The sequence below is a fragment of the Eutrigla gurnardus genome (assembly GCF_963514095.1).
Source record: "Eutrigla gurnardus genome assembly, chromosome: 3".
NCBI classification, from domain to species: domain Eukaryota; kingdom Metazoa; phylum Chordata; class Actinopteri; order Perciformes; family Triglidae; genus Eutrigla; species Eutrigla gurnardus.
Window position 1 is genome coordinate 24,317,858 of NC_139917.1, and position 27,958 is coordinate 24,345,815.

A 27,958-nucleotide genomic window follows, 5' to 3' on the forward strand; every position below is an offset into this window, starting at 1 on the left:
GAGAAAATGAGAGGGAGAGAGAGAGTACAGAGGGATATATTGACTCAAAGCTGGTCTGCATGCTTCTCAGTGTGTGAGAGACAAAGGACGTGAGAGCAGGGAAGATGGAGTGCTGGCACAGATGAAGACTGTCCCTGGGTACGTATTAGTGGATGGCTGTGTGTGTGTGTGTGTGGGAGCATGTGCGTGTGCACATGTGCCTGCGTGTCTCCGTATGTAACGATGGGCGAGAGCGATCGAGTTTGTGAGCAACATGCTGCAAGTGACGGTTTGAACGTGGCTGGCCAAGCAGTGAATCTGGATGTTGTTATATAACAGCAGTGTGAGGGGGACCGAATGAGTGTAGGTATTGAAGATGGGAACAGGCAGTTTGGGGACTGGATGTGTGCATGGGGAGTCTTAGCACATGCCTGTGTGTCGGAGAGAGTCTCCTTAAGAGCTGTAAGTTAGTGTAGCAGGGAGAGAGGGGACGTGCTCTTGGAAATGCAAGTTTACAACCCGAGCGTAGCCTCGCTCCGTTTGGATATGAATGGTGTGTTTAGTGTATAGACGTGTACATCGGTGTCTGTCAGAAGGGGAGACTAAATATGTTTTATGATCCAATAGAGGGGTTTGATAGCAATACTGATTTAAACAATGGCAAACAAAACATCTCAGTGTTTTCACCCACGCTGAGGAGGAATCACCTCGGTAGCTTTTTGTCCGTTCATACTTTTTGCTTGGCTTCTATGTACAAATGAAACAATTTCAATGTCGAGGGAGATTGTGATCTATTTCCAACATGCATACTGTAGAGGAAAACACACGGGAGGTCATACGAGACTATTTAAGCATGCAATGAAAGCGGGGAAATCCCACCGGTTCATCAGATTCTGTCAGCTGCGAAAGTGGATGTTAACTCGAGCTGAAATCTTAATTGTTTGCGAGCGTTTGATAGTTTGAGTCATTTTTTTCAGCTTCTCAAATGTGAAGATTTTGCTGCTTTTCTGTTATGATTTGATTTGATCGTTAACTCTTTTTTTCTGATCTTTTTGCAAACTTAAGGATGAGTTGATTAAATCACAATCAAAATAATGATTAGTGGTTGTAGCCCTTGAGTCAACACTTTGATATAAGGCTTTTCAAAGCAGCACAAGTCAAATAACAGTGAGCCAAACAGGCTAGTATTCATATATGGTCGAACAACAGATCCTAAAAGAGTGACTACATGATGGACACATGCAATACATAGATGGGATGAGAACTGACATGCATCCTCAAATGACCCGACTGTGTAGTTTTGTCATATAAAGTGTGTTTTAAGTAAATCTAGCAGCATCTGGTTATTTTGTCATAAGCAGCGAAAAAAGAAAGGAAACAGCTTGAAGTTTGTCTTTGTGATCACTAAAACGAAACCAGTTATTGATATAATAAAGACTGCACTGTGGGAGTGCATAAGAGAAAACGTGTCCCCACTCTCTCTTCATCAGTGCGAGGAAAATAGGAAATGATGGCATTTGGCATAACGAGGCTGAAGTTTTGGCAACAGTCATTATGCTTAATTTGCTGACAAATATGTTGAGGATTGAGAAAGCCTTCGAATAATATGTTAATATTGCACGGGGGACTTGAGAGAGAGGGAGATAAGCGGAGGATTAGAGAGAAGTGCAGAGACACAAGTGACATTGTTCATACTTTACGGCGCTACATTTGAATAAGAATTCAGAGCACCAGACTTGGTGTGCATGCTGACACAATATGTGAGTCACACTTAGGTGCCAAAGGTTCTGGCAGATTCTATTTTTGCTGTCGTAAAGACCAGGGTTTGCGTGAAAGGATGGAAATAGATCCATCATTCTTGTCCTCTCCAGGATGATTTATATGTGCTGTGATTTACGACATATCGTCAATGTTGACTCGCCTTGCATATGGATGACCCTCGGTGCTGCTGTACAAACTCCCAGAAAGTGGGGAGTTTATGTGGTTTTTCTCTCCTGGTTCTGAGCCTCTTGTTCCTCCCCTCTGCTGCTATGCCAGCTGTTATTCTAATTCTTTCTCATCTCATTCATTTCTTTTCTCTTTTCATTTTCATCCCACAGTCCCGTTCTTACAGTCCACATGAGCGTCTCCAAACCCCCGCCGCCCCCCTCCACCTCCCACCTGGCCATCCCCCCTTCCTCCACCTCCACCCCGTCCTCGTCCGCCTCTTCTCCCTCGGCGACGCCCCACTCCACCGGTCCGCCCCCTCCCTCGCCGGTCAAGATCTCTATGCAGGAGCACTTTGCCATCAACGTGTGCCCAGGCCCCATCCTCCCCATCCCACAGATCTCAGATTTCTTCCCACGTTTCCACGACTACCCCTGCACGCCACCCCCTCCGAGGGAGAAGAAGATCTTAAAAGAGGAGACTTTCAACGGGGAGACGGGTGGGGGATTCAAGGAGGCGGAGAGGAGGGGGGACAACGATGGAGACAGGGAGGACGCTGTCGACTCTGATGACGATGACAGTGAGTTCTGGGGAGGGTGAACAAATGGCGTTAAAGTTTTTTTTTGTATATTTGTTAGTGTGAAAATTATGAGGCGATGCAGCAGGGAAACAAACACCAATTACAAAAACTTTGGAGAGGAGAGTCATTGTTTGTTTTACTCAAAATTAGTTTCTGTAATTTCGCAGAAGCACAATATATGCTTTCAGTTACTGTGGAGTCAAGCATTTTCCTCCAAGAGTGTCACTCCCACTTTATTTGACATGGCTGCCTGGTGATTTATTCCACAATGTAGCAATGGTAGGATTCATCCTGCAAAGTTTCTGCTCATTCCCAGGCAGTAATCAAACAAGACGGATCAATTCATGTCAGGCAGCATCATGTTTTTAAGAGGCCATCTGCTACAAATATGACTGTGTGTGTGTGTGTGTGTGTGTGTGAGAGAGGGAGAGAGACTGTCCCTTTACTAGCAGTAATTGCCATGGTTTGTGTTGTTTTCAGCCTACCTGGGAACATTGGAGTTCACCCTGCTCTTTGATCAGGAGAACAACTGTCTTCATTGTACTATCAACAAGGCAAAGGTACACACCATTTTAATAACTTCGATACAAACAGACTCCCGTCTCTCTGCGTGGTTGCATAATCCTCCTTGAAGTCCCAATGAAAAACGGTTCCCCTGTAATGCGTTTACGTTTGCACAAGACGTCAGACTGCTTTTTGCTCAACCTTTTTTTTAAAGAAACGTGTTCGCCACCCTCTGCAGCCTGTCATTTTCAAGACTGAATCGTCTCACGGCACGATGAAATGCCGGATGACGTTGCTCCGTTGCTGCGGCAGACACATTCGCTTTAGCCATTCCACAAGCACACACGCCTTGAATTACATATTGTGTACTCTCACGTGATGTTAATTATGTAAATCACACTCAACGCTTCCCATGTGGATTAAAAAAAAAAAGGAGTCAAGGATGGTAGAAAAATAGTGGCTTGAAAAGAAACACCCAGAAGCACTATTGAGATGTAACTACAGTAGAAGACGTCTGTCTTTTTCTGACCCTGTCGGTTGTGTTTGAGGGCATGATGACGTTACCTTTGACACTTCTCTGTGTGTGTGTGTGTGTGTGTGTGTGTGTGTGTGTGTGTGTGTGTGTGTGTGTGTGTGTGTGTGTGTGTGTGTGTGTGTGTGTGTGTGTGTGTGTGTGTGTGTGTGTGTGTGTGTGTCCACAGGGACTGAAAGCCATGGACTCCAATGGACTGGCGGATCCATACGTCAAGCTTCATCTTCTCCCCGGGGCTAGCAAGGTCACTGCTCCAGCCTTACCTCAGTGGCAATTAACGTAACATGCTACCACACTGGGCTGTCCCAGACACTGACACCCCCTCAGGAAAGTTCCACATCACACAGAAGCTGCTGACAACAACAAAAAAAAGTATAATTTATTGAAAAAGCCTAAAAATAGGAAGCATTTCATATATTATTCAAGTGGAGAAAAACAATTATTTACTTTTTGAAAATAATTGGCTCCCTTGTTGATTGAGACACCATGAAACAGTCAAAATGTTGCAAAAACAAAAAAGGAAGCCTAACATGACGGTAGGCTAATATAATGTGTCGTTTGAAGCCATGGAGCCGGGGTGCATTTCCGTTGGTTACTGCTTAATGTGGCTCGTCAAGTGCTCTGCTTTGTTGAGCACAAACACGTTCTGGTCTGCTGCGCTGCTCTTGTCTTGTTTTCAGCTCAAGCAGCAGGGAAGATAAGGTTTTTGCCACAACTGCAACCTCACAGCTAGGGCTGAATGCAACCTGTTGTCGGCCATTTTGGCTCAAGGTTGACAGGAAATGAGGTGATGATAAGTGAGGAGGAGGGTGCCGAGCCAAAATAGGCTGAATGAGGCAACTGTCTGAGGTCGCAGGGTCTAACAATAACGACGTCCGCGGGATGTTTTTGTCCTCTGGCCTTCCTCTGTCTGTTTTTGTCTTCCGTTGTTATCGCTCTCCTTTCCCCACTTTCCACATCTCTGTCTCGATCTCTCCGTCTGGCTGTGACCCTCTTTGACCTTGAAATACCAACAGTGTGCGGAGAGAGGGGTGACAACAGAGAGTGAGAAAAAGGGGGAGAGAGAGAGGGAGGGAGGGAGAGACATAGAGACAGATGAGAGGAGGACAGCAGCAGGTGGTTGTCATGGAAACAGGGAGGATTGTTACACGGCTCACGTCAACAGGCGAGTGTTGATGGGGTAGAGGGGTGGTGGAGATGGGGAGGGTGCAGAGAAAGCGTCAATGAGTAGGTAAGTAGCCTACCAATGGACAGTCGCCTGTTATGTACCCGCCAGCCAGGCGCTACGTCACTTGAAAAGTGGGAGTGTCCACGTGTAGAAGTGAGTATACGACACACTCGCACACCTCCACACCTGGAGTCGGCATGCAAACGTTGCGCTGACTAATCCAGAGTTTTTGCGAAAGAATTGAGTTGTCCAAATGCAGAGAGCAGTGGCACACGTCCCCTCCTTTCCTTCTTCCTCGGACTCAGCATCCTGCAGCACATGCTGTTTAAACAGCATACGGTCCAGCATGCTGTCTTTGCCATGTCGAACACCCACCGCAACGCATGCGACTCATGACCTTGCGTATATGCAGACACTTGCTGAGGCTTTGGTCACAGTCACACAGAGACTCTGCCTTCATCCGTCCCCTCCTCCTCCTCTGTCACGCCCTCCCTCGTTCTCACGCACAAACATGTGGGGACACATTCGCTGCCGGAGCCTCCGTGTTGATGCTTCTAGTGGAGGTGCTTGGATGATTCTATCACAGCCAGACGCTTCATCCACAGCTCTGGGAACTAGAGATTGAGCGAGAGAGAGGTGTGAAATAAGTAAAAGAAAAAAAGAAGAAGATCCATGCAGACAGAAGGATGGGAAAAAAGGGAGCGTGTGATGGACAGATGGAGGACGAGAGATGAAACATTTAGAACCAGATGCAAAAGCACCAGTGTGGAGGGAAAATGGAGGCGGGGAGTGACAGAGGGCAGGGAGAGAGAATGGTGTGTTAAGTGTTTGTAGATGAAGCACATGGTGAGGAATGTGTTCGGAAGCCTGATTCAGTCAATCAGGAGTGGTGATTATTTGTGAAATAGGCTATAGTTGTTTTGTCGAGTTTCGCTGGCACACATGCAGCCGCCCGACGCCGCTGCGAGTCGTGACTCTGCCTGTGAACGTCACAGCAATGCACATTAATGAATCAAACAAATGACATGAATTGGAGAGAAAAAATGTGTTCCCTTCATAGAGCGAGCTCTAGGGGGCTGACTCGGGTAGATAAGCCAAAATTGGAGAATAAAAAGGGGGACAGTGATGAGAGGGAAAGGAGTTAGAGGGAAAGGCGGCACAGCCAGAAACAATGAGATGTGGGGACAAAAACAGACCAAGAGAGAGAGAAAATGGAAGAGAAAATGGGAGAGAGGGCCCCGAGGCGTTGGCAAGAGGCTGTCTGTGGCAGAGGGAGAGAGATGAGGTGTTTATCTCATAGCATCAGACATAAGCAAGAGTATTTGGAGAGAACACGCTTTCTCTGCTAACTGGACATTCAGGGGAGTACAGATATAGTTATACATAAGCATCAGTGGTGGAAAATCATAATGTAAAGAAAACAACAAAAAAGAATGAAATTATAAGTTTTCATCGTGCAAGGAGGAATGTCTCAGTGTAACTAGTTGAGATATATTTCTTTCCACTTCATTTATCTATTGCACATTTTAAAAGTTAAGACTGTCGATACTCAAAATTTTTATTTTTTATTGTCAACAAATTCCATGTGAAGACAAAATCAACAATGCGTTGGTGCTTCTGTTTATACTGTCAGACTTTAATGCCCGGCGGTGGCACTCAGCCCCGATCCAATTGTTCTTGCTGAAATGCAAAACTTTAAAAGTGGGTCACGAATGCATATTTTCAAATAAATATCTCCCCCCGAAGCTGGCCACTGTAGTTCTGAACAAACCTCAACTCAAGCAGGATTAAAAACTGCATTAATTTGGGACTATTTCCAATGGCGGATTTATGCACATTTCATGGTCTAATGACTATTTATGGCGCCAGGACAGTCCGCATGTGGGATTGACTCAAAATAAAACAACAGTGCCCGAGGCTTATTGATGTGTTTTTAAAGAGGCCCTCCACACATGAAGGTCAATTTAGTCATGACATGTGAAAACAGTTGTACAGTGTCCTCAATGGCTCTAAAGGGAGCTCTCTAATATCTGAATAATAACCCTAATGATGACCCTGATGAGTGGGAAACATTTAACACGCCATCACTATGGTGCTGCCGCATGAACAATGCACCTACAGCTTTCCAAGCTGTCGTGATTGACGTGCTCCGGGGAGTGCAAATTTGTTTTTGTTTTTCCAAGACCAAGCAGGATCCTGTGCCTATGTGTGGATCTATGTGTCCTCCAAAGGACGGTAATGTTGACCTACTTGCTTGTCAAGCTAGCTCTGGAAGAGTGCAGACGCTGGATGGCGGGGGCCAAGCAGCTGTCGGTCTGGACCAACCACTGGATCCTGGAATACGAGCGCCCTGCTAAAGCGTCTCCAGACCATGTTGACGCTGTTTTTTAACAGATTAAACGTCGGTATTCCACCCAGGCTCAAAGAATGTGAAGCTGGTTGCCTTTGTAAGACTAGTTCAAGTCCAAGAGTACTTCTGCTTATAGTGGAGATCCTCCAAACCTTCTGGAGCAGGAATCGAAGGTAAAGCAGTCGCATACTGAACCTTTTAGATGTCCTGCTAATCGCTCATAGGCCCTCAATGACTGGCTCGTCATCCTGGGGTTTGGATGCACACCGGCTCTCCTCGGTGGTTCTCGATGGATCCGCCAGCCTCCAGGTCTACAAAACACAGGGCCCATCCACGCACTCTATTCCCCGGAGACAGTGTTCCCCCCATTCTTCCATTTATTTCCACCCTTAGCATGTTAGTTAAGACCCCTGCCTGCCTTTTGGACACCTGCTCCCAACTGGATAAGTGTGCCTCATCACCACTTCAACTGTTGTCAACCTCAAGGAAAAGGAAATTTTACCGTCCTGTTCTTAGAGTCATGCTTTTATGTTCAAACTGCTCGTTACTGAGCCTTTACAGGCTTTAAAGCCTCATTGAAATGGAAGTCAGGGTGTCTAGAACTTCTGTACGGTGACATATACTTCACAATGAATCAGAATATTTGTACAGCTACAAGAGGGATTTAAATCAAATCCTTTGCATTTTGATCGGGACTTCAATGGCGTAGTGACATGTGGTTTTATATGACCGGCTTGCTCGTCGCCCAAAGTCTGATTTGATTGGATTATTTTTTGGAAACACCCCTGAGTGTAGGATTAGTCTTCAAACATTTGAAACTGTGAGAGAAGCTGAAGACACTCTAACTTGTGTTTGACTTGGACTTGATGGTTTTTGGACAGTAATGGAGCTCTATGGCACAGAGGAAGAAGCAGCTTTGTATCAGGCTGTGGCTTAAAGATTACACTTGTTATCAGTTTAGAGTTGATTTTAGTGGGATTTAATTTTATAATGAGAAAAATATTAGAATATTACAAGATGTATCCTTTAGCGTACTGTATTTTATATCCTCACTATAGATATTTAAAATCACTATTGTGCTCCACTATATTTATTCCACATATGTCGTTAAGTGAATAAAATTGAAACACAAAATAATACTTACAGTACTTGAGTAAATACTTTCTACCACTGATAGCCACACCTGCAGTTCAGAACAGTCACTTAGTTGTTCCTTTGGCTCTGTAAGGTATTATGTCATTATTCTTGACTCACATTTCCTGCCAATAATGTGTCTAGAACATCATTTGAGTTGAGTTTTGCAGGTGTGTGTACTTAATGTGTCTAGGGAGTCGGTAAACATGCACTTTATTGGGATGCGTGCCACATTTCCAGAAGCGCTTTACAAATGTTATAATACATACAAAAGAAAAACTGAAATGCAAAATTAAACAAAATCAACACAACTTGAAGGCACCCAGGGAAATGAGGCGGCAAGTGGCTGCAAACTTTAGTCATGGATGGTGAAGCTATTAAGGGCCTGTGGGCATTTTCTCTTGGAAAGCTTTTCATTTTTCATGCTGACTGTGTTGTGCCACTTAATTGGCTGCTGTGCTGTGTTGTGTTTGAGACGGTGCTTGTTTCGGAGGCTTGGCTGTCCTATCGTGTTGGGGTGGAGACAGACGGACAGGTGTCCTCTCGCTCTCCTCTACAAAGTCAGCAGCAGATGTCTGTGATTTCCAGAGGGACGGAGATAGATTATGTTCGCCCCACTCTTTCTCTCCTCCTCTCTTGATCTTTTTGTGTCCCTCATTTAGCTTTTTCATGATCTTTTATTCTCTTTCATTCATTCTGATCCGAAGACGTTGCTCCTTCACCCATAAAAAAACATTTCTCATTCCTCTGTTCTTCTTTTTGCTTCATCCCTTCCCTTGATTTCTTACATATTTATTTTTCTTTGTCCCCTCAGGCAAACAAGCTGCGCACAAAAACCCTGAAGAATACGCTTAACCCAGTGTGGAACGAAACGTTGATGTATCATGGCATCACAGCAGCCGACATGACCACCAAAACTCTCAGGTAGGCGCTCCTCTCTGACTTTCCCTGTGGCCAGCAATTAGCACTTTTCCCCAGACGGCCAAATGACCACTTTATTATGCGGAGGTATAAAGATCCATGCTTTCAATCCTTCAGTGAACTGCCAGCAGCCGACTATGCTTCCCAGTGGGCTTCGCCAGGTAATTCATTATTTCAGCCAGGCGACGCCGGCCAACTGTTCCACTTGCTGTTGCTGCGGTAACAGCTCAGGTGTTGGCTGCGCGGCGAGTCTCCGCCCCCTCCTTCCCGACCATTCCCTCCATATGGAGTGATTGAGGTCAAGCGTGGCCATCTTGGCCCAAAAAGTCTGACGCACTCCTGTCATCCTGTGCGTGTGAGTTGATTCAGAGATGGAGTTTTGTGTGTGCTTTGTTTGTGAACGCTTGTGCTGTGTACAATCAGTGTCAGTTTGCTCAGCGGATTCATAACAGGGTTGGATGGTATTGTTTATCCTGAGGAAATGCAAGCATGGATATACACACACACACACACACGCGCAAACACATGAATCCCATCTCTACCCCACACACACACACACACACACACACACACACACAAATACAGGCAGTCAGGTGTGTGCTTGTCCTCGTGTGTGCATGTCAAGGGCAATCACTGGCCGGGAAGACACGCATGGCCGGTCCTTCGTATGCAGACAGCACACACACACACACACACATACGCAAACAACACACGTCCTTGAGCTTTTACAAACACGCATGTTCAGAAATAACATTTTGTCTCCCTCCCTCCCCCATCTCACACACACTCACACACACACACATCCACACACATCAGCAGGAGGAGACAACCCTGAAATTAGAGGAAACCCACCTGACCTTGTTCAAGGACATAGCACACAGAACCTAAACCAGCATGGAGGCTCTGGGAAACCAAAGCGAGGAGGAGTGTGACCCGTGTCAAGAGAGCGCGAGAGAGAGAGAGAATGAGAGGCGACTGCCAAGATCAACAAAGATAGCAGAGGGAAAGTGTGAATGATGTCAAGTGACAGGCTGGTGTGGAAAAGGAAACTAGGGAGGCCAAGATTGAGGAACATAATGGAATAGAGGGACGGAGAGAATCCATGGGTCAATTGAAAGGAGGGCTGGGGGGGTTTTGGGCCTCCAGTGTAGTGAGATGGATAAAGTGATGAATGAGGGAATTCATTTAGCTCAGGAAAAAAAGTGAGTTTACTCAAAGGGGAGCCAAAAATCAGCAAAAAACGAGGACAGTGAGAAATAGGTGAGACGGCGGACGAGCAGGAGTGAATGAAAGCAAGCAGCAGACAGAGAGAGATAGAGGAAGAAAACCTGCTGCAACCCTCCGTGGATGTGTTCAGGTGCCAGCACGCTGCCTCAGCCAATAGACAGGCTTTGTTCTCATTACTCCACAGAAAGCAGCGAGCAGTCAGAGAAGGGAGAAATAGAGGGATCCCCGGAGAGATGTTTACTCACGGGGTTGCGCCCGCTCTGCCGGTCCCAGCAGGGTGCAGAGGAGGGGATGATGTATCCTTTGATCCCCGTGCTCTGTGAACTGCTGAGCAAGAGGACGCCGTCCAGCCTGCGCTGTAGACCTACCTGAAGGCCCGGACGGCGCACGGTTTAGAGTTGAACTGGGCCATGCCGCAGTCCGAGCAAACCCATTTGATTCTAGATGAAAGCGATTTTGAGAACAAGGATTATTTCTAAGCAGCTTTTTCCTTCCGGTTTTGTAAATTGTGATCTTTAAGATCTGATTTTCGTTTCAGCAGTTGACCACAATGTGAAGCAGTCGCAGTAGAAAATGTTTGATTTTTGCATAGACTTGTAAGTAAGAGTAAGGCTGTTATTAATTAGATAAAAATTGTGCTGGATTTTATGCATGAATCGTTTCCGGAGAATCCCTTGTGTCTGTATCGGTATCAGGACTGATAAAGCCCAATCAGTGCACCCCTTTGGTGTCCTCCATGCTTTTACTGGAGAATAAATGCTGTAAGAAGATTTATGTGGTGTGTTAAGTGGAAGGAGAAGACTTGTTTCATGCAATTATTTATTTATTTTGACATTCATTCACTCTTTTGCAGGTAAAATGATTATATAAAGCCATTATCCTGCAACGAAATGCACTTAAATAGAAAGGGATGACTAAATAGATGCTGGATATGAAATAGCTTGGAGAGGAAAGAAAAAAGTCTTGAAAGTTGCATTATTTTTTATATGCTTTTTTTTTTTTAATATTCCGCATTCAACTATCCCCCAGTGTGCAGACGTTATCTCTCAGGGCCACTGGAGATCCAGTCTGTTATAAAGAATGAATCAGCCAAGTAAACTAATAACTAATGTCCTCAATCCAGACTTCACGGTTGGCCTCAAACCAGCTAATCCTTCAATTGGTGCAGCACGGCTGCCTGAGGTGCTCGAGTCTTGAGTGAAAAATCAACTGAACTGGAATTTATTCAGTCCATTATTGAGTCTACAATTCTAATTGTCTAAGTAGAAAGAATGTTTTTACTTTATCTAAAGTTTAAAAAAAATCAGTTTGTTTCGAGGCTGATTTCTAGAAAACACCAGAAACACGAGGAGCCGCAGCGGCACAAGCAGATTTATCCGTCGCCTTTGAAGTCTGAATACGAGACACATTGAGTTGCTCTGAAGATTATTTTATTGCAGCGAGGCCGGCATGATTTTGAGATTAAGTCCAAATTTCCCTATCAAGTGCTGCAGTCCGCCTCTGCCTTTGGGCAAATTTCAGGTCATTTAGCAGTGACGGTGGTAATGCGGTGCCTCAATCCCACCCCTCATTTAAATGACTCGGCGCTTCTCCGTGCCAAAAAAATGTAGTTGAATTGTACTTTTACGACTTTGGGGAGCATCTCATCTTCAAGAGTCCTTGTGGCTTTTATCACTCAAATGATTTTGAGACTGCCAGGTAACAGAGGAGAGACGGGGGTTGTGGAGGTGTTGGGATGAGAGAACGAGAGTGTGTGTGTGTGTGTGTGTGTGTGTGTGTCTGCTTTGTGTGTTAAAGGACTACCAGCCAGGTCTAGTCTCTCTCTCAAGTTCTTCCCTCTATCTCTCCGTCCCTGTCAGGCTTCTTAATGGACTGTCGCTGTCCTCGGCTGTGGGGATGTAGTGACAAATATAGGACTTGATTTGGTTTTGGACGGAGGACGAGATTGGCTACTGGGTGCCTCAGGTGAGATGCATCGTCGGGTGCCGATATAGTCATGAGTAGAAAAATATATCTGTGATTAGGTGTTAGATGGCGGGATGAGGAAGGTATTTTAGGTTGGGGTTGCTTTCTTTGAATTGCTAGTGGCTTTGTCGCTCCGTTGCTCATGTTGACCATATTCGTGGACGGAAATGTCTCAACAACTATTGGGTGGATTGCCGTGACATTTTGTATAGACATTCATGCTCCCCAGGTGATGAATTCTATGGACTCACTTTTTCTCTAGCGCCATCATATTTGTGGTTTTGAGTGAAATGTTTCATTAAAAATCACCTTTTGTTAATACTACTACTACTCCATCTATTCCACAGAATTCTGCGTTTTACAGTTGATTCCATTTTCATTGTCAGATTCTGCGATTCGTCTGCGTTTTCCGCATCCCGGAAATCATATCTACGTGCATCTGGTTGTGTTTTCGAGGCATTGAGCCAGGTAATAGGGAGAGAGGGTGCACAGAAACGGATGTAGCATTTGCATATGTCGCCAAAGGTTCAGGCGGAAGTGGTGTCACATTTCACCGCAACCTTCATCTCATCACAGGCGCCCTGTGTGTATGACAGATCAGAGGCACATAAATCATCTGACAGCCGTGGTCATGAGTCAGAGTTATTCTGAAGCTTCTCGCCAGAGATACTCATCCCTTATGACTAAAAGGCTGGAACCAGCATGTCAAACGTCCAAATGTCAGAGGGACATGGAGAGAATAAGGGAGAGCGGCAAGGTGTGTGTGGAGAGCCGGAGAGAAAGGTTGAGAATAGAGGGGGAAGAGCGAGGGTAGAAATCAAGAGCGGTGGCGGTGCTGCTGGGAATATTTGAGCACAGAGGGAATATTGTAGCAGGTGACGGGCTGTGAAGTGCCTGTGAAGGCTGTTCTGTAGCTGATGGAATATTCACCTTCCGTCAAACATCACCATCAGTTTAAAAAAAGTGCACACATCCTTTTTACGGAACTGTAGTAGTTCAGACAAAGATGCAACTAAAGAGTAACACGTCATGACCGCGGCACGACTCTTTAGTCTGGCTTTCCTTTGAGTATTCACAGTCAAACTATTATCCACGATGTTTGCAAATGAACCCCTGCTTTCACTCTTTTTTATCCGTCTGCAACACAAAATCGATGTCCTTTTAACTGATTACCTGCTTGAATCTCCTCCCTCTCGCATGTTTCAATTACGACAAATTAGTGTCCGGTGGACTCACGGGCGGGCGGCAAATGATTGAAATTCCTTCGGAAACCCTCTCTTTCTCTTCAGCAGTCGCGCCACTTCCTCATCGTTCACGAGGCTGCTCGTGTGAAACCGCCGGCAACCCGTCTTGACGGAGGAGCTGATTGATTGTTCGGAATGGCAGTTTGGATATATTTGGCACCGCCTAGGCTTGCTTCGCTATAATGAGCGGAACGAAGCTGCGGCGGGGGTTCATCTGTAACTTTTCAATGACTCACCTGCTTCTCTCTTCTCCGCACCTCTCGCTTCTGTATGCATGTCTGCGTGCAAAAGGCTGTGTGTGTGTGACATGGACAGACTCGGGCGAAATGAATTCATCGGAGAGGTGCGAGTCGCCCTGAAGAAACTGAGAGAGGGCGAGAACAAGCGCTACAATATGGGCCTGGAGAGAATTGCACAAGTAGGTATATTATGTGTGTGTGGGGGGGGGGTATGACCAGGCACATGCATATTAAATGGGATTCTGTGGACATACATATATCAAGACGTGTCCTCTTTTCCTGTTGCGCGCGTGTCCCTGGGGGCTATCAGTCATCAATTTGAAATACTGCATTCTAATGTGGTGTAGATATTCACCTGGAGGCTCCGTAGGCTATAACCATAATGTCTCACTTCCTCGTTTCAGAATAAAGAAGCTAACAATCAAATGGTGGAGCAGGGAGCGGTCGTGGCAGAGGAGGAGGTAAGACTATCATCACCAATCTTATTATGACCACTTTCAGCCAAACCACGGCTTCCTGTAATTTCCTTTTCACCTTTTTATCCATTTTATTATCATTGCAGCATTTGCCTTGCATCCTCTATGCTCACCACCTTTTAAAGAAAAGGAGAGTTTAATTCGATGTTTTCTTTTTATTCAGTATATGTTTCTCAGACATGAACTTTAATAGACTAGTGTGAAAGGAAACTGCTCACAGGACTCCACATAGCAATATAGTAAATTACTCCAAGGCTGCCGGTGCAGCGCTTTTCTCCTCTATTGGTGTTTTATCTCGTTTCTCCTCACGATTTGCGAGACGGAGGCTAATAGCTTTTGGTCTCTGATTAGACTCGGTTTATGGATCATCCAGGAGATTAAAGGGAGAAAGGAGCAGTGTCATTTTGCCGGGCTCAGATTAAGTCTTTAATTACCAGCTTTAATTTGAATACTCCTGTTGCCCATATAAAAAACACCATATCCTAGTTTCTCAGAGTGAAAAGGTTTTCGAGGAAACGTTATTGGCCCTGCCGGAGGATTCCCCACGGCTTATTCACGGAGGAAGGAAATGTCAGGTTTGAAAACAGGTGCTGTGTCTGACGCTGTTGTTTTCTGTGTCCCCAGCGTGGACGCATCCTGGTGTCACTGTGCTATAACACAGAGAAGGGCTGCCTGCTGGTTGGGATCATACGCTGTGCCCATCTGGCCGCCATGGACTCCAACGGCTACTCTGACCCCTTCGTCAAAATGTAAGTGGCGTCGGATATTCATCAACAAAAACCTGGTATCCTACAGATTATGCTCAAATGCAACTGTTCTGCATCGGCAAGTACATGTGTGAAGACTGAAGTCAGTGAGTTGAAAAGTGCGGTCAGTATTGTGTATATGAGGAAGGGGTTTATATGGCTCCAGACTAACTTTTTACATTGGTCGCACTGGTGCGCCTAACTTTCCTTTAGGTGTACCAGCACATAATTTAGGTGCACCCAAATGTTATCACTGCATCTTACAGCACAGCAATAATACACATTTTGCACCTTTTCTTCCCATATACACTGGTCATTTAATAAATGGCAATAAAGTTTTTTTTTTTAAGAAATGTTTTTTCTTAATTTAAATCTCAACACAAAAAATTAATCGCAAAACTACAGTTTCTAATGTAGTTTATTAAGGCTGCGGTCGAATATTCTTTTTTGCTTAGGAAGGTTCCTAACTGAAGAAGTGACCCGGAAGTAAACAAGTGGCCGCCATAAGAGCTGTATGAATTCTCTAAATGCAAAGTAAAGATTCAGATCTTCTTTGGCAAAGGATACATGGACCTTCCTTTTACGAAAGGAAAGGAGATTACGCCGACCCACAATTGCTTGTAAGAGCAACATTTAAAGTGCCTCACACCTCGGCAGTTCCTTTCATGCAGACATATAGTAATTGGCATTGTGTTGATAAATGTGTGTGGACAGTGATAATTATTTAATGGTATTTGTATTTATTTATTTCAAAAGTTTGAAAAAAAGAAAGTAAAACAACAAATTAAAATGAAATGTAAATACAGCAAACGGTCAAACAGGAAGGAGGAGCTGCTGGACCTGAAGCCGTTCAGTGAACCAGCTGTTTATAGAAATAGAACCAACAACATGGGGAGAAGTGGACGATGGGCTTTTTGTAGTCCATTATTGTAGTTTCTCCAGCGCAGACGCACGTCATCACCAGTGTGGATCATCAGCTGTCAATCATCAGCGGGTCCATTATAATGACGTAGCTTAGTGAAAGTCCAGTCGGATTCTCTGAGAACTGCGGACGACTTTTCATAAATCCTTTTGAGTTCTCATTCCACCTTTCCTTAACCTCATGACGTTTTCCCTCGGAGGTCAAAGAAAAGGCGTTAGGACCTATTTTTTGACTTTTTGACTGCAGCCTAAGGCTTTCCCACACATTCAGCAAAGAAGAGACCGAGGTCAGAGCCAGAGCTTCTCTATATGCTGCTGGGGGGAAAGAAAATTTGCTACACACATAGACAAACCAGCTAGATGTTTGGAGCACCCAAGGAAAATATGTAGCTGCACTTCACGCTTATATGGTTCCAGGGCAGCATTGTTCTGTGAGTCTAAACAATGATGAGGTACAACAGAACCACATTGACTCTCCAGATCATTGTGCTGTCAGTGAGTCGGACATTACATTAGCAAAGTGGTCTGATTTAGTGGCCAGATAAATGTGTGTATTTGGTTGAGGTTTACACCAGAGAGGCATTACAAGCATACAAGTCACAAGGTACAGAACATCAAATACCACGGCCTGGACTCCAAGTTTTAGGTTTATTGAGTTTTAAATTGGCCTCTTTGGCTCCAAACATGAGCATTTTTTGTTCAGTCCAGTGACAGTCAACACGTTTAATACCTTGCGGGGCGAACACATCACTTCTGTTGCCAACTCGGCCTCCACTCTGCAACGATTCTATTTTCCACACCTTAATCATCAAAAACGCCAACTCCCACCGGCAAAAACGACCAACCGCAAATAGGGGCTCAATCACAGAGGAAATAGAGGAGCTGATTGCTGTTGGAAAAACTGTCACCGCAGAACGCCACTGCCAATTTAATTTCAAAAATAAAAAAAAATGTTTCTCCAACTGTTAGCAGCTCCTCCTTTCCTTTTCTTTCCTTTCTGCATTGCACTGTGGGACAATAGTTTACATTAACAGCACACATAATTGACCAGCATATAAAGGACTTTTTGAGTATACTTCATTTTGTAATTTACCCTCTCTGAATACACCAAAAGCTGTTTAGCATTAGTGTGTAATATGGACACAGCTGGCAGACTAAAAGTCTAAAAGTGGACAACTAAACACGAAATTAAACATTTTAGCCAACAAAAAGAAGAAGAAGACTTGAAAAAAGAGATTGAGTCCATCTACATAACAACATGACTATATTCTATTCAAGGAATAATACCAATTCAAATAAGTCTAAAAAACTGCCTATAAAACCAGACATTCACTTGTTCCAGCTTCTCCAATGTGCAGATTTGCTGCTTTTCTCTTGTTTAAATCATTGTAGATCAGATATCTTTGCAGTTTGGATTGTTGGACAGATAAATAGGGCAATTTGAAAATGTCACCTTGGGTTAATGAGACTTGTCATTTACTGACATTTCATAGATTAAACAATTAAGTTTAATTAATTAATAAAAAATATGTTCAGCTTAATCAATAATTAAAGCAATTGTAGACTTATTTTGCCAATCTGAGCGAACTGCCATTTTGTCAGGCTAATGCAAGGCGTTTGCAACGTATCTTTTCGAACACAGAGCCGAGGAAAGACAAAGTGCTGAAAACACCTGAGCCAACTTGCCTGTTGGGCATGGGTCGTGACAAACGAAACCCACATAAGTCCATCTCTGACCTGCCTGGTGCATTTAAATACCAGAGAGAGAGAGAGCTCCCACACAGCACAACCAATCCTGTAGCCGACGCCACCTCCAGTAGTGGGAGGCTTCGAGGCAGAAGAAGCTGCAGGTTTTAATGGCTCTAAAGTATCATTGAGTTTGTTCAGTGGATCAAAAATAGTGTGATTGGAATACAGGGACTGAAGGTGCAGTAAGCTACTCTTGACTTGTTCCCTTTGACCAAGACCACGTTTGTTTACGGCCTTAGGATGTCGGTAAAAGATGCAGAAAAAGAGGCGGATTAGTCCGAGCACCCTCCTGATCCTGTGTGTGTGCTTAGTGTAGGTTTAAAAGTGGAACATGCTTTTGCCAGTGGCAACGTAAGTGAAGTGAATGTGCACTGGTGTCATTCAGATAGGGGTGGTGTACAGTATTCTTTTATCCTGTGAGGTTTTCAGCAGGAAACCTCACAGGAAATGTGATCAGCTGATTATGCACTTGTCCAGGATCAGCTCCAGCCCCCCCTATTAATATGAAGTTTAATTTATAGGGATTGTCGAAGATGGGAAGCATGGGGAATCGGGGGAAGTTTAGTCTGAATGAGACAGCTACAATTACTGTATTGAAAAAACAATTATTATATTGAACAAAGCTTCTTCGACACTCACCCAAAGTATTGGGATTTTTACGTTTCTGCAGATAGATAAATAGATAAATAGAAGCAAAAAACACCCGAAAGGAAGCTCACGTCTTGTGAAAATGAAATCTCTGGCTCAGACACACACGCACATGTTGAAATTATTCTATCTTTCAGAGGTATCGATTTGTTCCTCCACTTTAAAAGTCACGTCTTGTTCTTTTATTGGTCTACTTTGATGCGCAATATTCCATCGGAAAAATGACATATGCACCCAGAGCATCGATCTCATCCTCCACTTTCCCTCACTCCTTTCTCCTTCCCCGCTATGCTGTCTTTGTCTTCCTTTTTTGTTGCGTCACCCTCCTCTTCGGCATCCTTTCACTGGATTATTCTTTTTTGTACAGACTCTTTTACTTTACACGACTTTGTCAAACCGCTGCTCTGATCTGATTCATATTTCTGGCACTCGGATTATTAGGATTTTTTGCTTGTCTTCCTGCCAAAGTTTCCTTTTGTTCTTGTTTGTAACAGGCACAAAGAGCCAAGTTTACCCCGGTGTAGTCGTCGGCCTGCCAGTATATATGCTGCTCTTGTAATGCATCCTTTTGTGTGATTTCCCGACCTAATTAATACTCTGAAGTTTTATTTTGTGAAGTTAACTGAAAACGCACACAAAAAAAATCAAGGGGTGAATGTATTGGAGGTGAATGAAGTCTCTGGAGAGCGCAGAGCAATTAAGTCGACACAGAAGTATAGAATTAGTTTGCTTAGCTTGCTTTCCGGTGTGCTTCACTGTCGGAGCGCTGATGTCCTGCAGATGTAGCACCGGCAATACTCCCGAGGGATGCGTAGACTCCTCTTGATGCCGGCCCGTCTTTATCCACGCTGTGTTTCCGTGCATTTGTCTAAAGGGCTTTTTCAATTCACTCCTGATCAAACTTTAGAAGCCATTGAAGTGACACAAGGTCAGAATAATTACTCACTAATTTGTCATCCATTTAAAAGGACAAATGAGCATGTGAAGGCTAAATGAGTTTACACCCTTCAGAAGGACCTATATTGCTCTTCACACATTACCTCAAATGTGAAGTGAATTATTCTGTCAGGGGGGAAAAAGACATGTGAAGGCAGAAAATAAGAGCAAAACATGTCAGACATTTCCTGCTGACCAAGCACACTGCCAAGCTTCGCCGTTCTGTTCTCTCCCTCTCTCTTTCCCTCTGAATGCTCGTGTGAAACGAAAATCATGACTCCCGTTCTGCAGCAGCCATACATTTAGCTCCTCGTCTCAATTGTCGCTCATCTATCGCGTCTTTTTGTTGTGTTTCTTTGCGTCTCGGCATCGTGTCTTTGCTTCCCCCGTTTTCAACACCTGCTTCCTCTCCCTCACCTCCCCCCCGTCGTTTCTATACGTTTGTTGTTTCTTTCTCTCATTCACAGGGACGCTCTCTCGCTCTTCTGCTCGTCTCCGCCTCGTCTCCACTAAATCAGCTTATGTTAGACCTTGTCCCGTTACATGACCTGATTTCATTTGCACATAGAAAAAAAACAGCATAAATGCAGTTTGGCCGCGTGGGTTTAGCCGTCTGCATATCTGTCTCGCTGCAGCTAATCTCGTTCACTCCTCAGCCCAATATATCATGCGCCAATTTTTGACTGCATGCCCAAGGAGCTCGCACGGTTTGCGGCAATTCACACTTTTTTGGAAAAATGTTTTATTGGCTGTTTTATACAGTCACTGCTGACTCCTCACTCCTCTTAACCGGCCGACAGGGGCTGTAAGTGCTTCTATTAGGAATCTTGTTCCGCCTGGGATTCTGCAAAAACACATGGCTTTGGAAATCTACTAAACTTAAGGTTTCGTCGAGGCTGTGTTTTGAAGCAGCTTTCTGCATTGGATTCGAGTATGCTATTCCAGGGTGCTGACCCATATGAGAAAAACAAAATTGTTTTATGGAACATCATCATTATAGAGAAGAACACCTGCTGTTCACCTCATGAGTCAATGGAGGTTTTGGGCATATAGCTTAAATAGCACAGAAAACGACTGTATTTTGCCTTCTGTTAGCGGAAACAGCCAACAATAAGTGGAGGGATAATCCCCTCTATCTCTGTGGGCCAGCCTTCCGTGTCATAAATTATTCTTCACAGTTTTGGAGAATTTGTTTTGGTAATTTGGGTACAGTTCGGATCGCCGCCATACAGAACATTTTTATATCCGCTATAGTTATTCTGAATGCTGTCAAAAGCTGTTTTGTTATTCTGGAAATTGGAATTCCCCCATCTGGACGGCCCCTCAGAGCCGCATGTAAAATTGTGATTTGGCGCAGCTCAGACTGAGATGTCTCCCCCGGGCTCTCACCTCACCCTCTCACATGCTGCCGGTCAAATAGATGCTTTGTTTGGCCCACTCTCTCTGTGGATTTCTGTCTTTCTCCTCGTTTCTTGTCCTGCCGAGGCAGTCAGACCGTTGTATAAGCAGCAGGTATTTGTATGCTGATTAGCTCATGGAGAAAATGACCTTTTTAAATATACAGTAAACACCTAACAGAGGCTGTGACTAGTGACGAGAAGCTGTTTGGTAACATGGCATCAACCGAACAAACACTAGAAACAGGAAAGCTATGCAGTGTTATTAGTAGTGTGTGAGTCTGTCTACTGTATGTCCTTCCAGGGGGCATTTTAACCAAACACACATCTGTTAAAACATGTGTGCATGCCTCTCGCTCATTTAATTTGGCTACAGCTGTTTATTTGCCCCTAATAGCGCATGTCCTCGTTTTTCACAATGTTAAATTTAAGATTAGTATATCTGTCGCTGCACCAGCTGACGAGACTTAGCACCTCCTACCTAGATACCAATATGTCTGTGCCTGTTTCTAACCCACCCACTGCCGGATCATCATATTTGTGAATATTTTAACACATTTATGGTGAGTAATGCAGTGGTGTCTATCTTGGAATTCCCTTCACAGGTTATTAAGTCAGTTATGTAGGAATTAGTGGTGAGCAGCAGCAAAAACGCATCTCCAGTTAAGCCCATGTGAACATCTGGACAAACTCTGATATTGAGGTTCTTTTAGTCAGTCCTGGTGAAGACTGAAGCGAGAATATGTGAATCACATAAGACTTATAGTAAACCCTGTACATTTGCATCTCTTACATTTGCAACGAGAGCATGTGGGAGGACTAAATTCACAATTGTCAGTGAGAACTACAACTTCAGCCCAGTCATTTCACATCATGAAACATTACTGACCATGTACAGTGTTTCAACCCTCGGTGCCACCATTAATCATTTCCTCCTCCTCCTCCTGTTCATTCCCCACCTCCATCCTTCACTCGCTCTGATTCCCGGCTCTGCAGCGACATCCCCAAGCCCATCTAATGCATCAGCTGTCAGGCCAGGATTCGTCACTGGCGGGGGGGCTGGGAGAGTGAGATATCTCACCGCCTGAACATCTTGACTCTGAATTTATGCTGATGATGACTCCCATTGCCCTTTAGCGATCCTTCTGTTGCCTCTTTTCTGGAGCGCACACTCCTCTGACATCGGCATGATTAGGATCTTGCTGTGGTCTACTATCTCTCCCTGTTTCTCTTTAACTCTCTCATTGTCCCCGTCTTAGTTCAAAAGACTTCTGGGTCACAGTTATTTCATAAAGAGGTTTTTGCAAACTTTCTGTTTCCCTTTGTTCCTGCCAAAGTTCACAACGGGCCAAATGATTTAAGGAAGTGGCGGATTTATTCCCTTGATCTCAGCAAGAATGATTGTTCCGACCTTGATGGGAAGGTAGAATGCATTTGAGGATCTCTATTGTACAAACCCTCGCCAGACTGCACCTCTAAATCTCTGTCAGTAAAACCTCTATATCTCTTTTATTAATATAATCAATAAAACCTCTTAATCTCTATCAATATTTTGACTATCAATCCTCTAACTGTTCAAATCAGCAATGGTCTGAGGTCTTGATTAATTATTTCCTCTTTTTTCAGCATTTTGCAGCCAGACATGGGGAAGAAGTCCAAGAACAAGACATCAGTGAAGAAAAAGACTCTCAACCCAGAATTCAATGAGGTACAACTTGGCTCCTGCTGTAAAAAATTACCACAAACCACCTGGCAGCTTCTTTGATTTTCTACACTGAGCTCAATACGATGTTCTGTAGTGTATCTGAGGCTCGGATGAGCATAGTAATTACCTTTTTAAATCTTACTTCAAATCTGGCATGCCTTCTTGAACGTGTTCTCGGCATCAATCTGAATGTTTTCTCGACGGAAAATGCACTAAATTACAAATTCTTTTCACTTATGTTAATGAATCATTGATGTTAATATGCTCTTGTGTGCACCACCTGCACAGGAGTTTTCATATGAAGTTACCCTGGACCAGCTGGCGAAGAAGACCCTGGAGATCTCTGTGTGGGACTACGACTTGGGAATGAGCAACGACTTCATAGGTAGGCTGAATGGGGGGGAAAAAAAGAGGAGTGGAGGGAAGCTGCAGCAGCAAAGACGGCACAAGAGTGTCGGAATGAAAGCAGCGCGATTGCAAGAAAAACATTAAAAACCAGGCCGAGCGTGGGCGGAGAGAGGAGCAAAGAAAAGAAATGCAGAGAGACGAGGGGTAATTATGACGCTTGAGGTTTGAGAACGCGAAGGAGAGCTTGAGTGGAAAAGGAAATGGAGATGCTTTGGAAATCAAAAGGATCCCCCCGTCCTTTTCGTGGTCTTGGCGCATCAGATCGCTGCTGCTTCGTCAGACTGCTTAACAGCTTTGGCACGGGCTAATGTGTAGATCATAGCAGTGGAGCACATGGGGAGCGATGGGGAACTAGGCAGTAAGAATGGATTACCACCCTGTGAGCTTGAAGGCCTTCAGATCAAAGCGTTTTACTCTGCGCAGTGTGTGTGTGTGTGTGTGTGTGTGCGTGTGTGTGTGTGTGTGTGTGTGTGTGTGTGTGTGTGTGTGTGTGTGTGTGTGTGTGTGTGTGTGTGTGTGTGTGTGTGTGTGTGTGTGTGTGTGTGTGTGTGTGTGTGTGTGTGTGTGTGCGCGCGCATGACGTGAGGGGTTGTTGGGAAGACACCCAGTGTTAAGATAAGCCCAGTGAGTTATTAGCCCCGCTGGGAGGAAAGGCCATCAGTCGAATGTACAGTCCCAGATAACGGCCGTTCCCCTCACCATTATCATGCAGCGGTTTAGGTACGTCGGCCTGCCAGTGATGTTAATTGGGGGCGGGGGAGAAAAATGACACCGAGACAAAGAAGAATGGAGAAAACAAGTTGATAAAGAGGCTGACCGAACATAATCCGAGTGCACTTCCCAGCGAGTGTGAGGGCAATAACAAGCGGGCAAATAGGTTTAGCTGAAGACGTAGAGGACGTTGTGGTAAAAGGGGAGATTTCAGAGATAAATGGAAGAGAAAACTGAACAATGAGGGAATTGACACTACAGCCCAAGAGTACACAAGAGAACACCAGCAATACATCAGGTGGATGACGTATCGATAAAAAGAAAGAAGAGATGGGAATTTCATCTTGACCAAACACAAAACCTCTGATTGTGGTACATTTATAATGTCCATAATCTTGTAAAACCTTACAGTTAACATGTCAACAAGGCTTTTAGTGCAAGTCGAGCCATCTCAAGTCATCTGAGACTAGCTCAAGGAGGGGGTCCGGTACCCCAGACCACTATTGGTACCAATAAGCAGATGAGGTATTGGCCATAATTTGACTGAGGTTTATGCATTAATGTCTTGAAATGAAAATTCAGTAAAATCAGCTATAAATGACGTGTATTCATTTTAATCCAAATGACTCAGCCTTTAGTGGCACAGCATTCCCTTGTAATCCTCTCGTTACCTCATGTAAAAATGTTTCCAATGAGTTGAATGCTATAGAGATTTATACCTGGTATCAGATTCAGTCTCGGAAGAGGAAAATGTCGACCCGTGCATCTTAAGACATCTTAGTCAAGTCTTAAGCCGAATGTCAAATCTCTTGAGTCAAATCTCTTAATAAGGAAAGTAAGTAAGTTGCAAATATTTCAGGTCTGCTGATCCGTATTAAAATGACACCTTATTTAACCAGTTTGCATTAAAAGCTGTGTTTGGAGAGTTATTTCAATGCTCAGGCCTCATAATGAAAGTGTCACGGTATGTGACTTTTGCTAGTTGTGCTTGTTGGTTTTTTATTTATTTTTGATGAGATGCAATGTGGATGATGGCTCACACATTCGCATTCATAGTGCTGCTATAATTCAACTGTTGTACTCGCAAAAAAAAAGAGTAGTGGAAGTAGTTTTGTGTGGAATATTAAAAGCGGGCTGGAGTGAAGAGTTCGAATCCAGCATACTTTCTCACCTCCGCACATCTGGCCATTCGCCGGGGCCATTGAAGTGGGCATGCCCGTTGGACTGTCGGGTTTTTGGAAGGTTAGTGAAATTGATGATGTTTGAAGCAGACGCCTTCAGGTCTACAGTTCTGCTGAAGTCCAGCACACGTTGTCGTGTGTCTGCTCTTTGGGTTGAATGAGGCAGATGTGTAGCGGAGGAAAACTGTTTCCAGGGGTCAAAATAAGCAGACGGAACAGGGTCGAACCTGTGCGAGTGCTGCTGCTCGCCAGCCTCGCCCTCATTTATATCATCTCCTCCAGCTCTGGTACCTCATCCCTCTTCTTTCCCCCAACGCATGTCAAGATGGCCGACAAATGTTTCACTGGCAAGCCTGCAGGCTCAGAGGACATCTATCGATCTCTGCTCGGAGGCGGTGGGAGTTTCGTGTGGCCGGAGGCTGTGTGCGTGACTATCCTATAGAAACCCCGTCAAGAGGTGTTGACCTGCTGTCAGAGTTGTGTGTGTTAAAGCAAAGCAAAGGAAACAAGGATGCAGGAGAGGAAGCAGGCAGCATTAAATCAGATGAGTTGCTGATCAACAATCCAGCCTCGTTTGCTCGCGGGGCTGTCATTTTCCAAGGTGGTGTTGGAATAGAAAGCAGCACTGCCAAAATACCATGTTTAAAGCGTCATGCTCCATTAACTGTGCAATCGCAGCCAAGGGAATGGCTTTGCAATAACCTCGGCGTGACAACTGCCTGCATCTCTCTGCCTCGCCTCGCCGTCTGCCTCGCCACCGACGCCACCGTCACCTCCGCTCACTTTCACCTGAGTCATTTGCTGCCTCTCTGCATATTTATACCCCCATGTTCTTTCAATAAATCGTCCGCTATCTAAATCTCTTTTGTCTTGTAATTCCCCAGCTATTTCTCTTTTTCTCTGCCTGGAGGAATTTGTCTGCCTGCCAGTATAATAATAATAATAATGATAATCTCTTTTGGCGTGATTATTGATGTCTGTGAATATTCTCAGTCATCTAGGTCATGGTAATGTTTGGAAGGTTTATCAAAGATGCTTCGCCTCTCATCCAACAGGCTTCTCCAGTGCTGACTAGTGGGGAGTTTAGATATTTAACCTCTTATTGTGGGAGTCATGTGACTCCTGAACGTGTCACATGGGTGTGGATGTCTGTGGGAAGTAGTGAATCGTGACTGTAAAGTTTCAACTTGGTGTGTTGGGATATCTGTGCCTTTTCCACAAACTTCTTGCAGGACCTCACTGGGAACATGTGACCTCTTACAGAAAAGGGTTGTTTTCAGTTGGGACCCCTTGTCATGTATTAGAAGTTCCCCAAAAGAGTGCTTTCTCACAAAACTTCCATGTGGTGTAATTGCTTTTATGTCATGTGTTGAACACTGAGATGCTTTCAGAGTCTCCAGGAAATGATTGCTGGAGTTTCACATCATCGGTTAGTTGTCCGGCCTCCATCTTTGCCAATATGGTTCACTCTCAATGCCCTCCTTGTTTTTGGCTGCCGGAGTGCAGCTGTTTTCAGTGGAGAAGCTCTCAACACCCGCTGAACGCTCCCTGCTGAGCAAACAAAAGGCGGACACGGTCGTTGACTAGCTGGAGAGAACATAGCGGAGCATTTGGCAGCAAAAAGATATATTGGACTTACATTAATCAGGTGGCCCGTCACATGACTCCAAGTAAACGATAACCGCCGGATGTACAAACGTGCTGCTAGCCGCTTCAGTGTCGGTGTTTCTGCTGACCCCAAGTGACAAGAAAGACAAATGTAATTGACTTTTGAGGCAAATCAGCTAACATTTGACCTGTTAATCATGTCATCACCCCTCAGATTGGGAATAATTTATTTTATTAAGTACTGAAGTATTCTTATGTACTTCCACCACTGGCCTTTTTCTTTCTTTCCCTTTTAACTCCTTCCTTTGATTCTTCCCCAATTTCTGTCTGGTTGTCATTGCCCTCCAACTATCACCTCCTCAGTCTCCTTCTCCGTTTCCCTCTGGGTTTGCAGGTGGAGTGGAGCTGGGCATCAATGCAAGCGGACAGAGACTCAGACACTGGTTCGACTGTCTCAAAAACAAAGGGAAGAAAGTGGAGTACTGGCATACGCTCACACAGCAAGGAGCCCCGAGCAGCGAAAAACCGGACTAGATTACACAAGACATTCATGCGTACACACACACACACACACACACACACACACACACACAAACATATATTTGTCTCACTGGAAGATGGTTGAGAACCGAGACCACGTAAAAGAGCAAAGGATAAAACATGCAATAATAATAATGCTGAAAATGTTCATATAACGCCAATAATTACTCTACCAAATATTAGTATATGATATTCATACTAATATCGGTGACGTAATATGGTGTAATCTGACTTTTTTCTTCTTCTTTTTTTTTTTTTAAAAGGTGAACCAAATTGTGACGATGTCCTCATTAAAAGTGTTGACGTAACGAAAAACAATACTCACAAATTGTGCTTTAGACCTTACTGTATTGTGTGAAGTCGCTCATATTCCGTCATTGAAATTTACACCTAATGAAGAGATTTGAGATTAATGTACTCAAAAGCCAATCAGTAACTCATAATGTGGTATGTAGCTACGGGGATGGGGATGTGACGAGGGCGAACTGTACTGAGAAGTTTCTATTTTAGTGGTTGTTGATCTGATGCAAAACAACACACCATATTATAAAGCACAAAAATGATCCATTTGGTGGATTTGTACCTTTAGCGTTTCAGTGTTCTTGTTCTTATGTCTTTCATTGTCTTTAGGTGACAGTGGCTTTCTATACGCCTTCATTTTGGACATTAAGGTGTCAGTTATATATGTGTGTGAATGTGTGTGTGTGTGTGTATGTGCATGAGAGCTTTGACAATATGAGTGCGTCTGTATAGTGCTCGTGTCTATCTGTATTCACATCATGCCCCCATTCAAAATGTCTCAATTCATTCAGAACCACAGAGGTGTGAAGAAATAATAACAAAGGACACGAAAGACGCGTTGAAGAGCAGAATCCTCGCCGCCGCCGCCGCCACAGGCCTCGGTGGTGTGAGTGTTCCTGGCTGGGGGGACCCTGACAAGCTGTCAATCATGTGTGCCAGACTCTTTGCCCTCCCTCTCTCCCATTGCCGACCAGTCGTAGAGCAACTTTAAAGAATGGGATATATCTTGATGCGTAACCTCTGACCGCTTTTTTTTTACTTTCCCGATGAAACGCTGAATGGATATTCCTTTTCTTTTGTTCGTACCTTCGCAAAACGAGATTGGTCGATTCTGCTCCGACCAAGTGTGCTGGTACTCACCA

General features: G+C 44.4%; 1 protein-coding gene across 1 annotated transcript; it reads left to right on the top strand.

The window, feature by feature from the left end:
- Positions 1-27,871, top strand: doc2g (double C2-like domains, gamma). The gene is made up of 11 exons (XM_084005902.1): positions 1-138; positions 2,079-2,485; positions 2,966-3,045; positions 3,691-3,765; positions 8,988-9,097; positions 13,822-13,948; positions 14,174-14,230; positions 14,870-14,994; positions 22,269-22,350; positions 22,636-22,732; positions 26,650-27,871. Exons 1-11 carry the CDS (start codon positions 122-124, stop codon positions 26,787-26,789), a joined length of 1,317 nt encoding a protein of 438 aa, XP_083862028.1. The 5' UTR covers positions 1-121; the 3' UTR covers positions 26,790-27,871.
- Positions 27,872-27,958: the final 87 nt, after the last annotated feature.

Coding starts and splice junctions, on each gene's coding strand:
- doc2g (XM_084005902.1), top strand. Junction 2,486..2,965: donor CGACTCTGATGACGATGACA/GTGAGTTCTGGG, acceptor TGTTGTTTTCAG/CCTACCTGGGAACATTGGAG. Junction 14,231..14,869: donor CGGTCGTGGCAGAGGAGGAG/GTAAGACTATCA, acceptor CTGTGTCCCCAG/CGTGGACGCATCCTGGTGTC.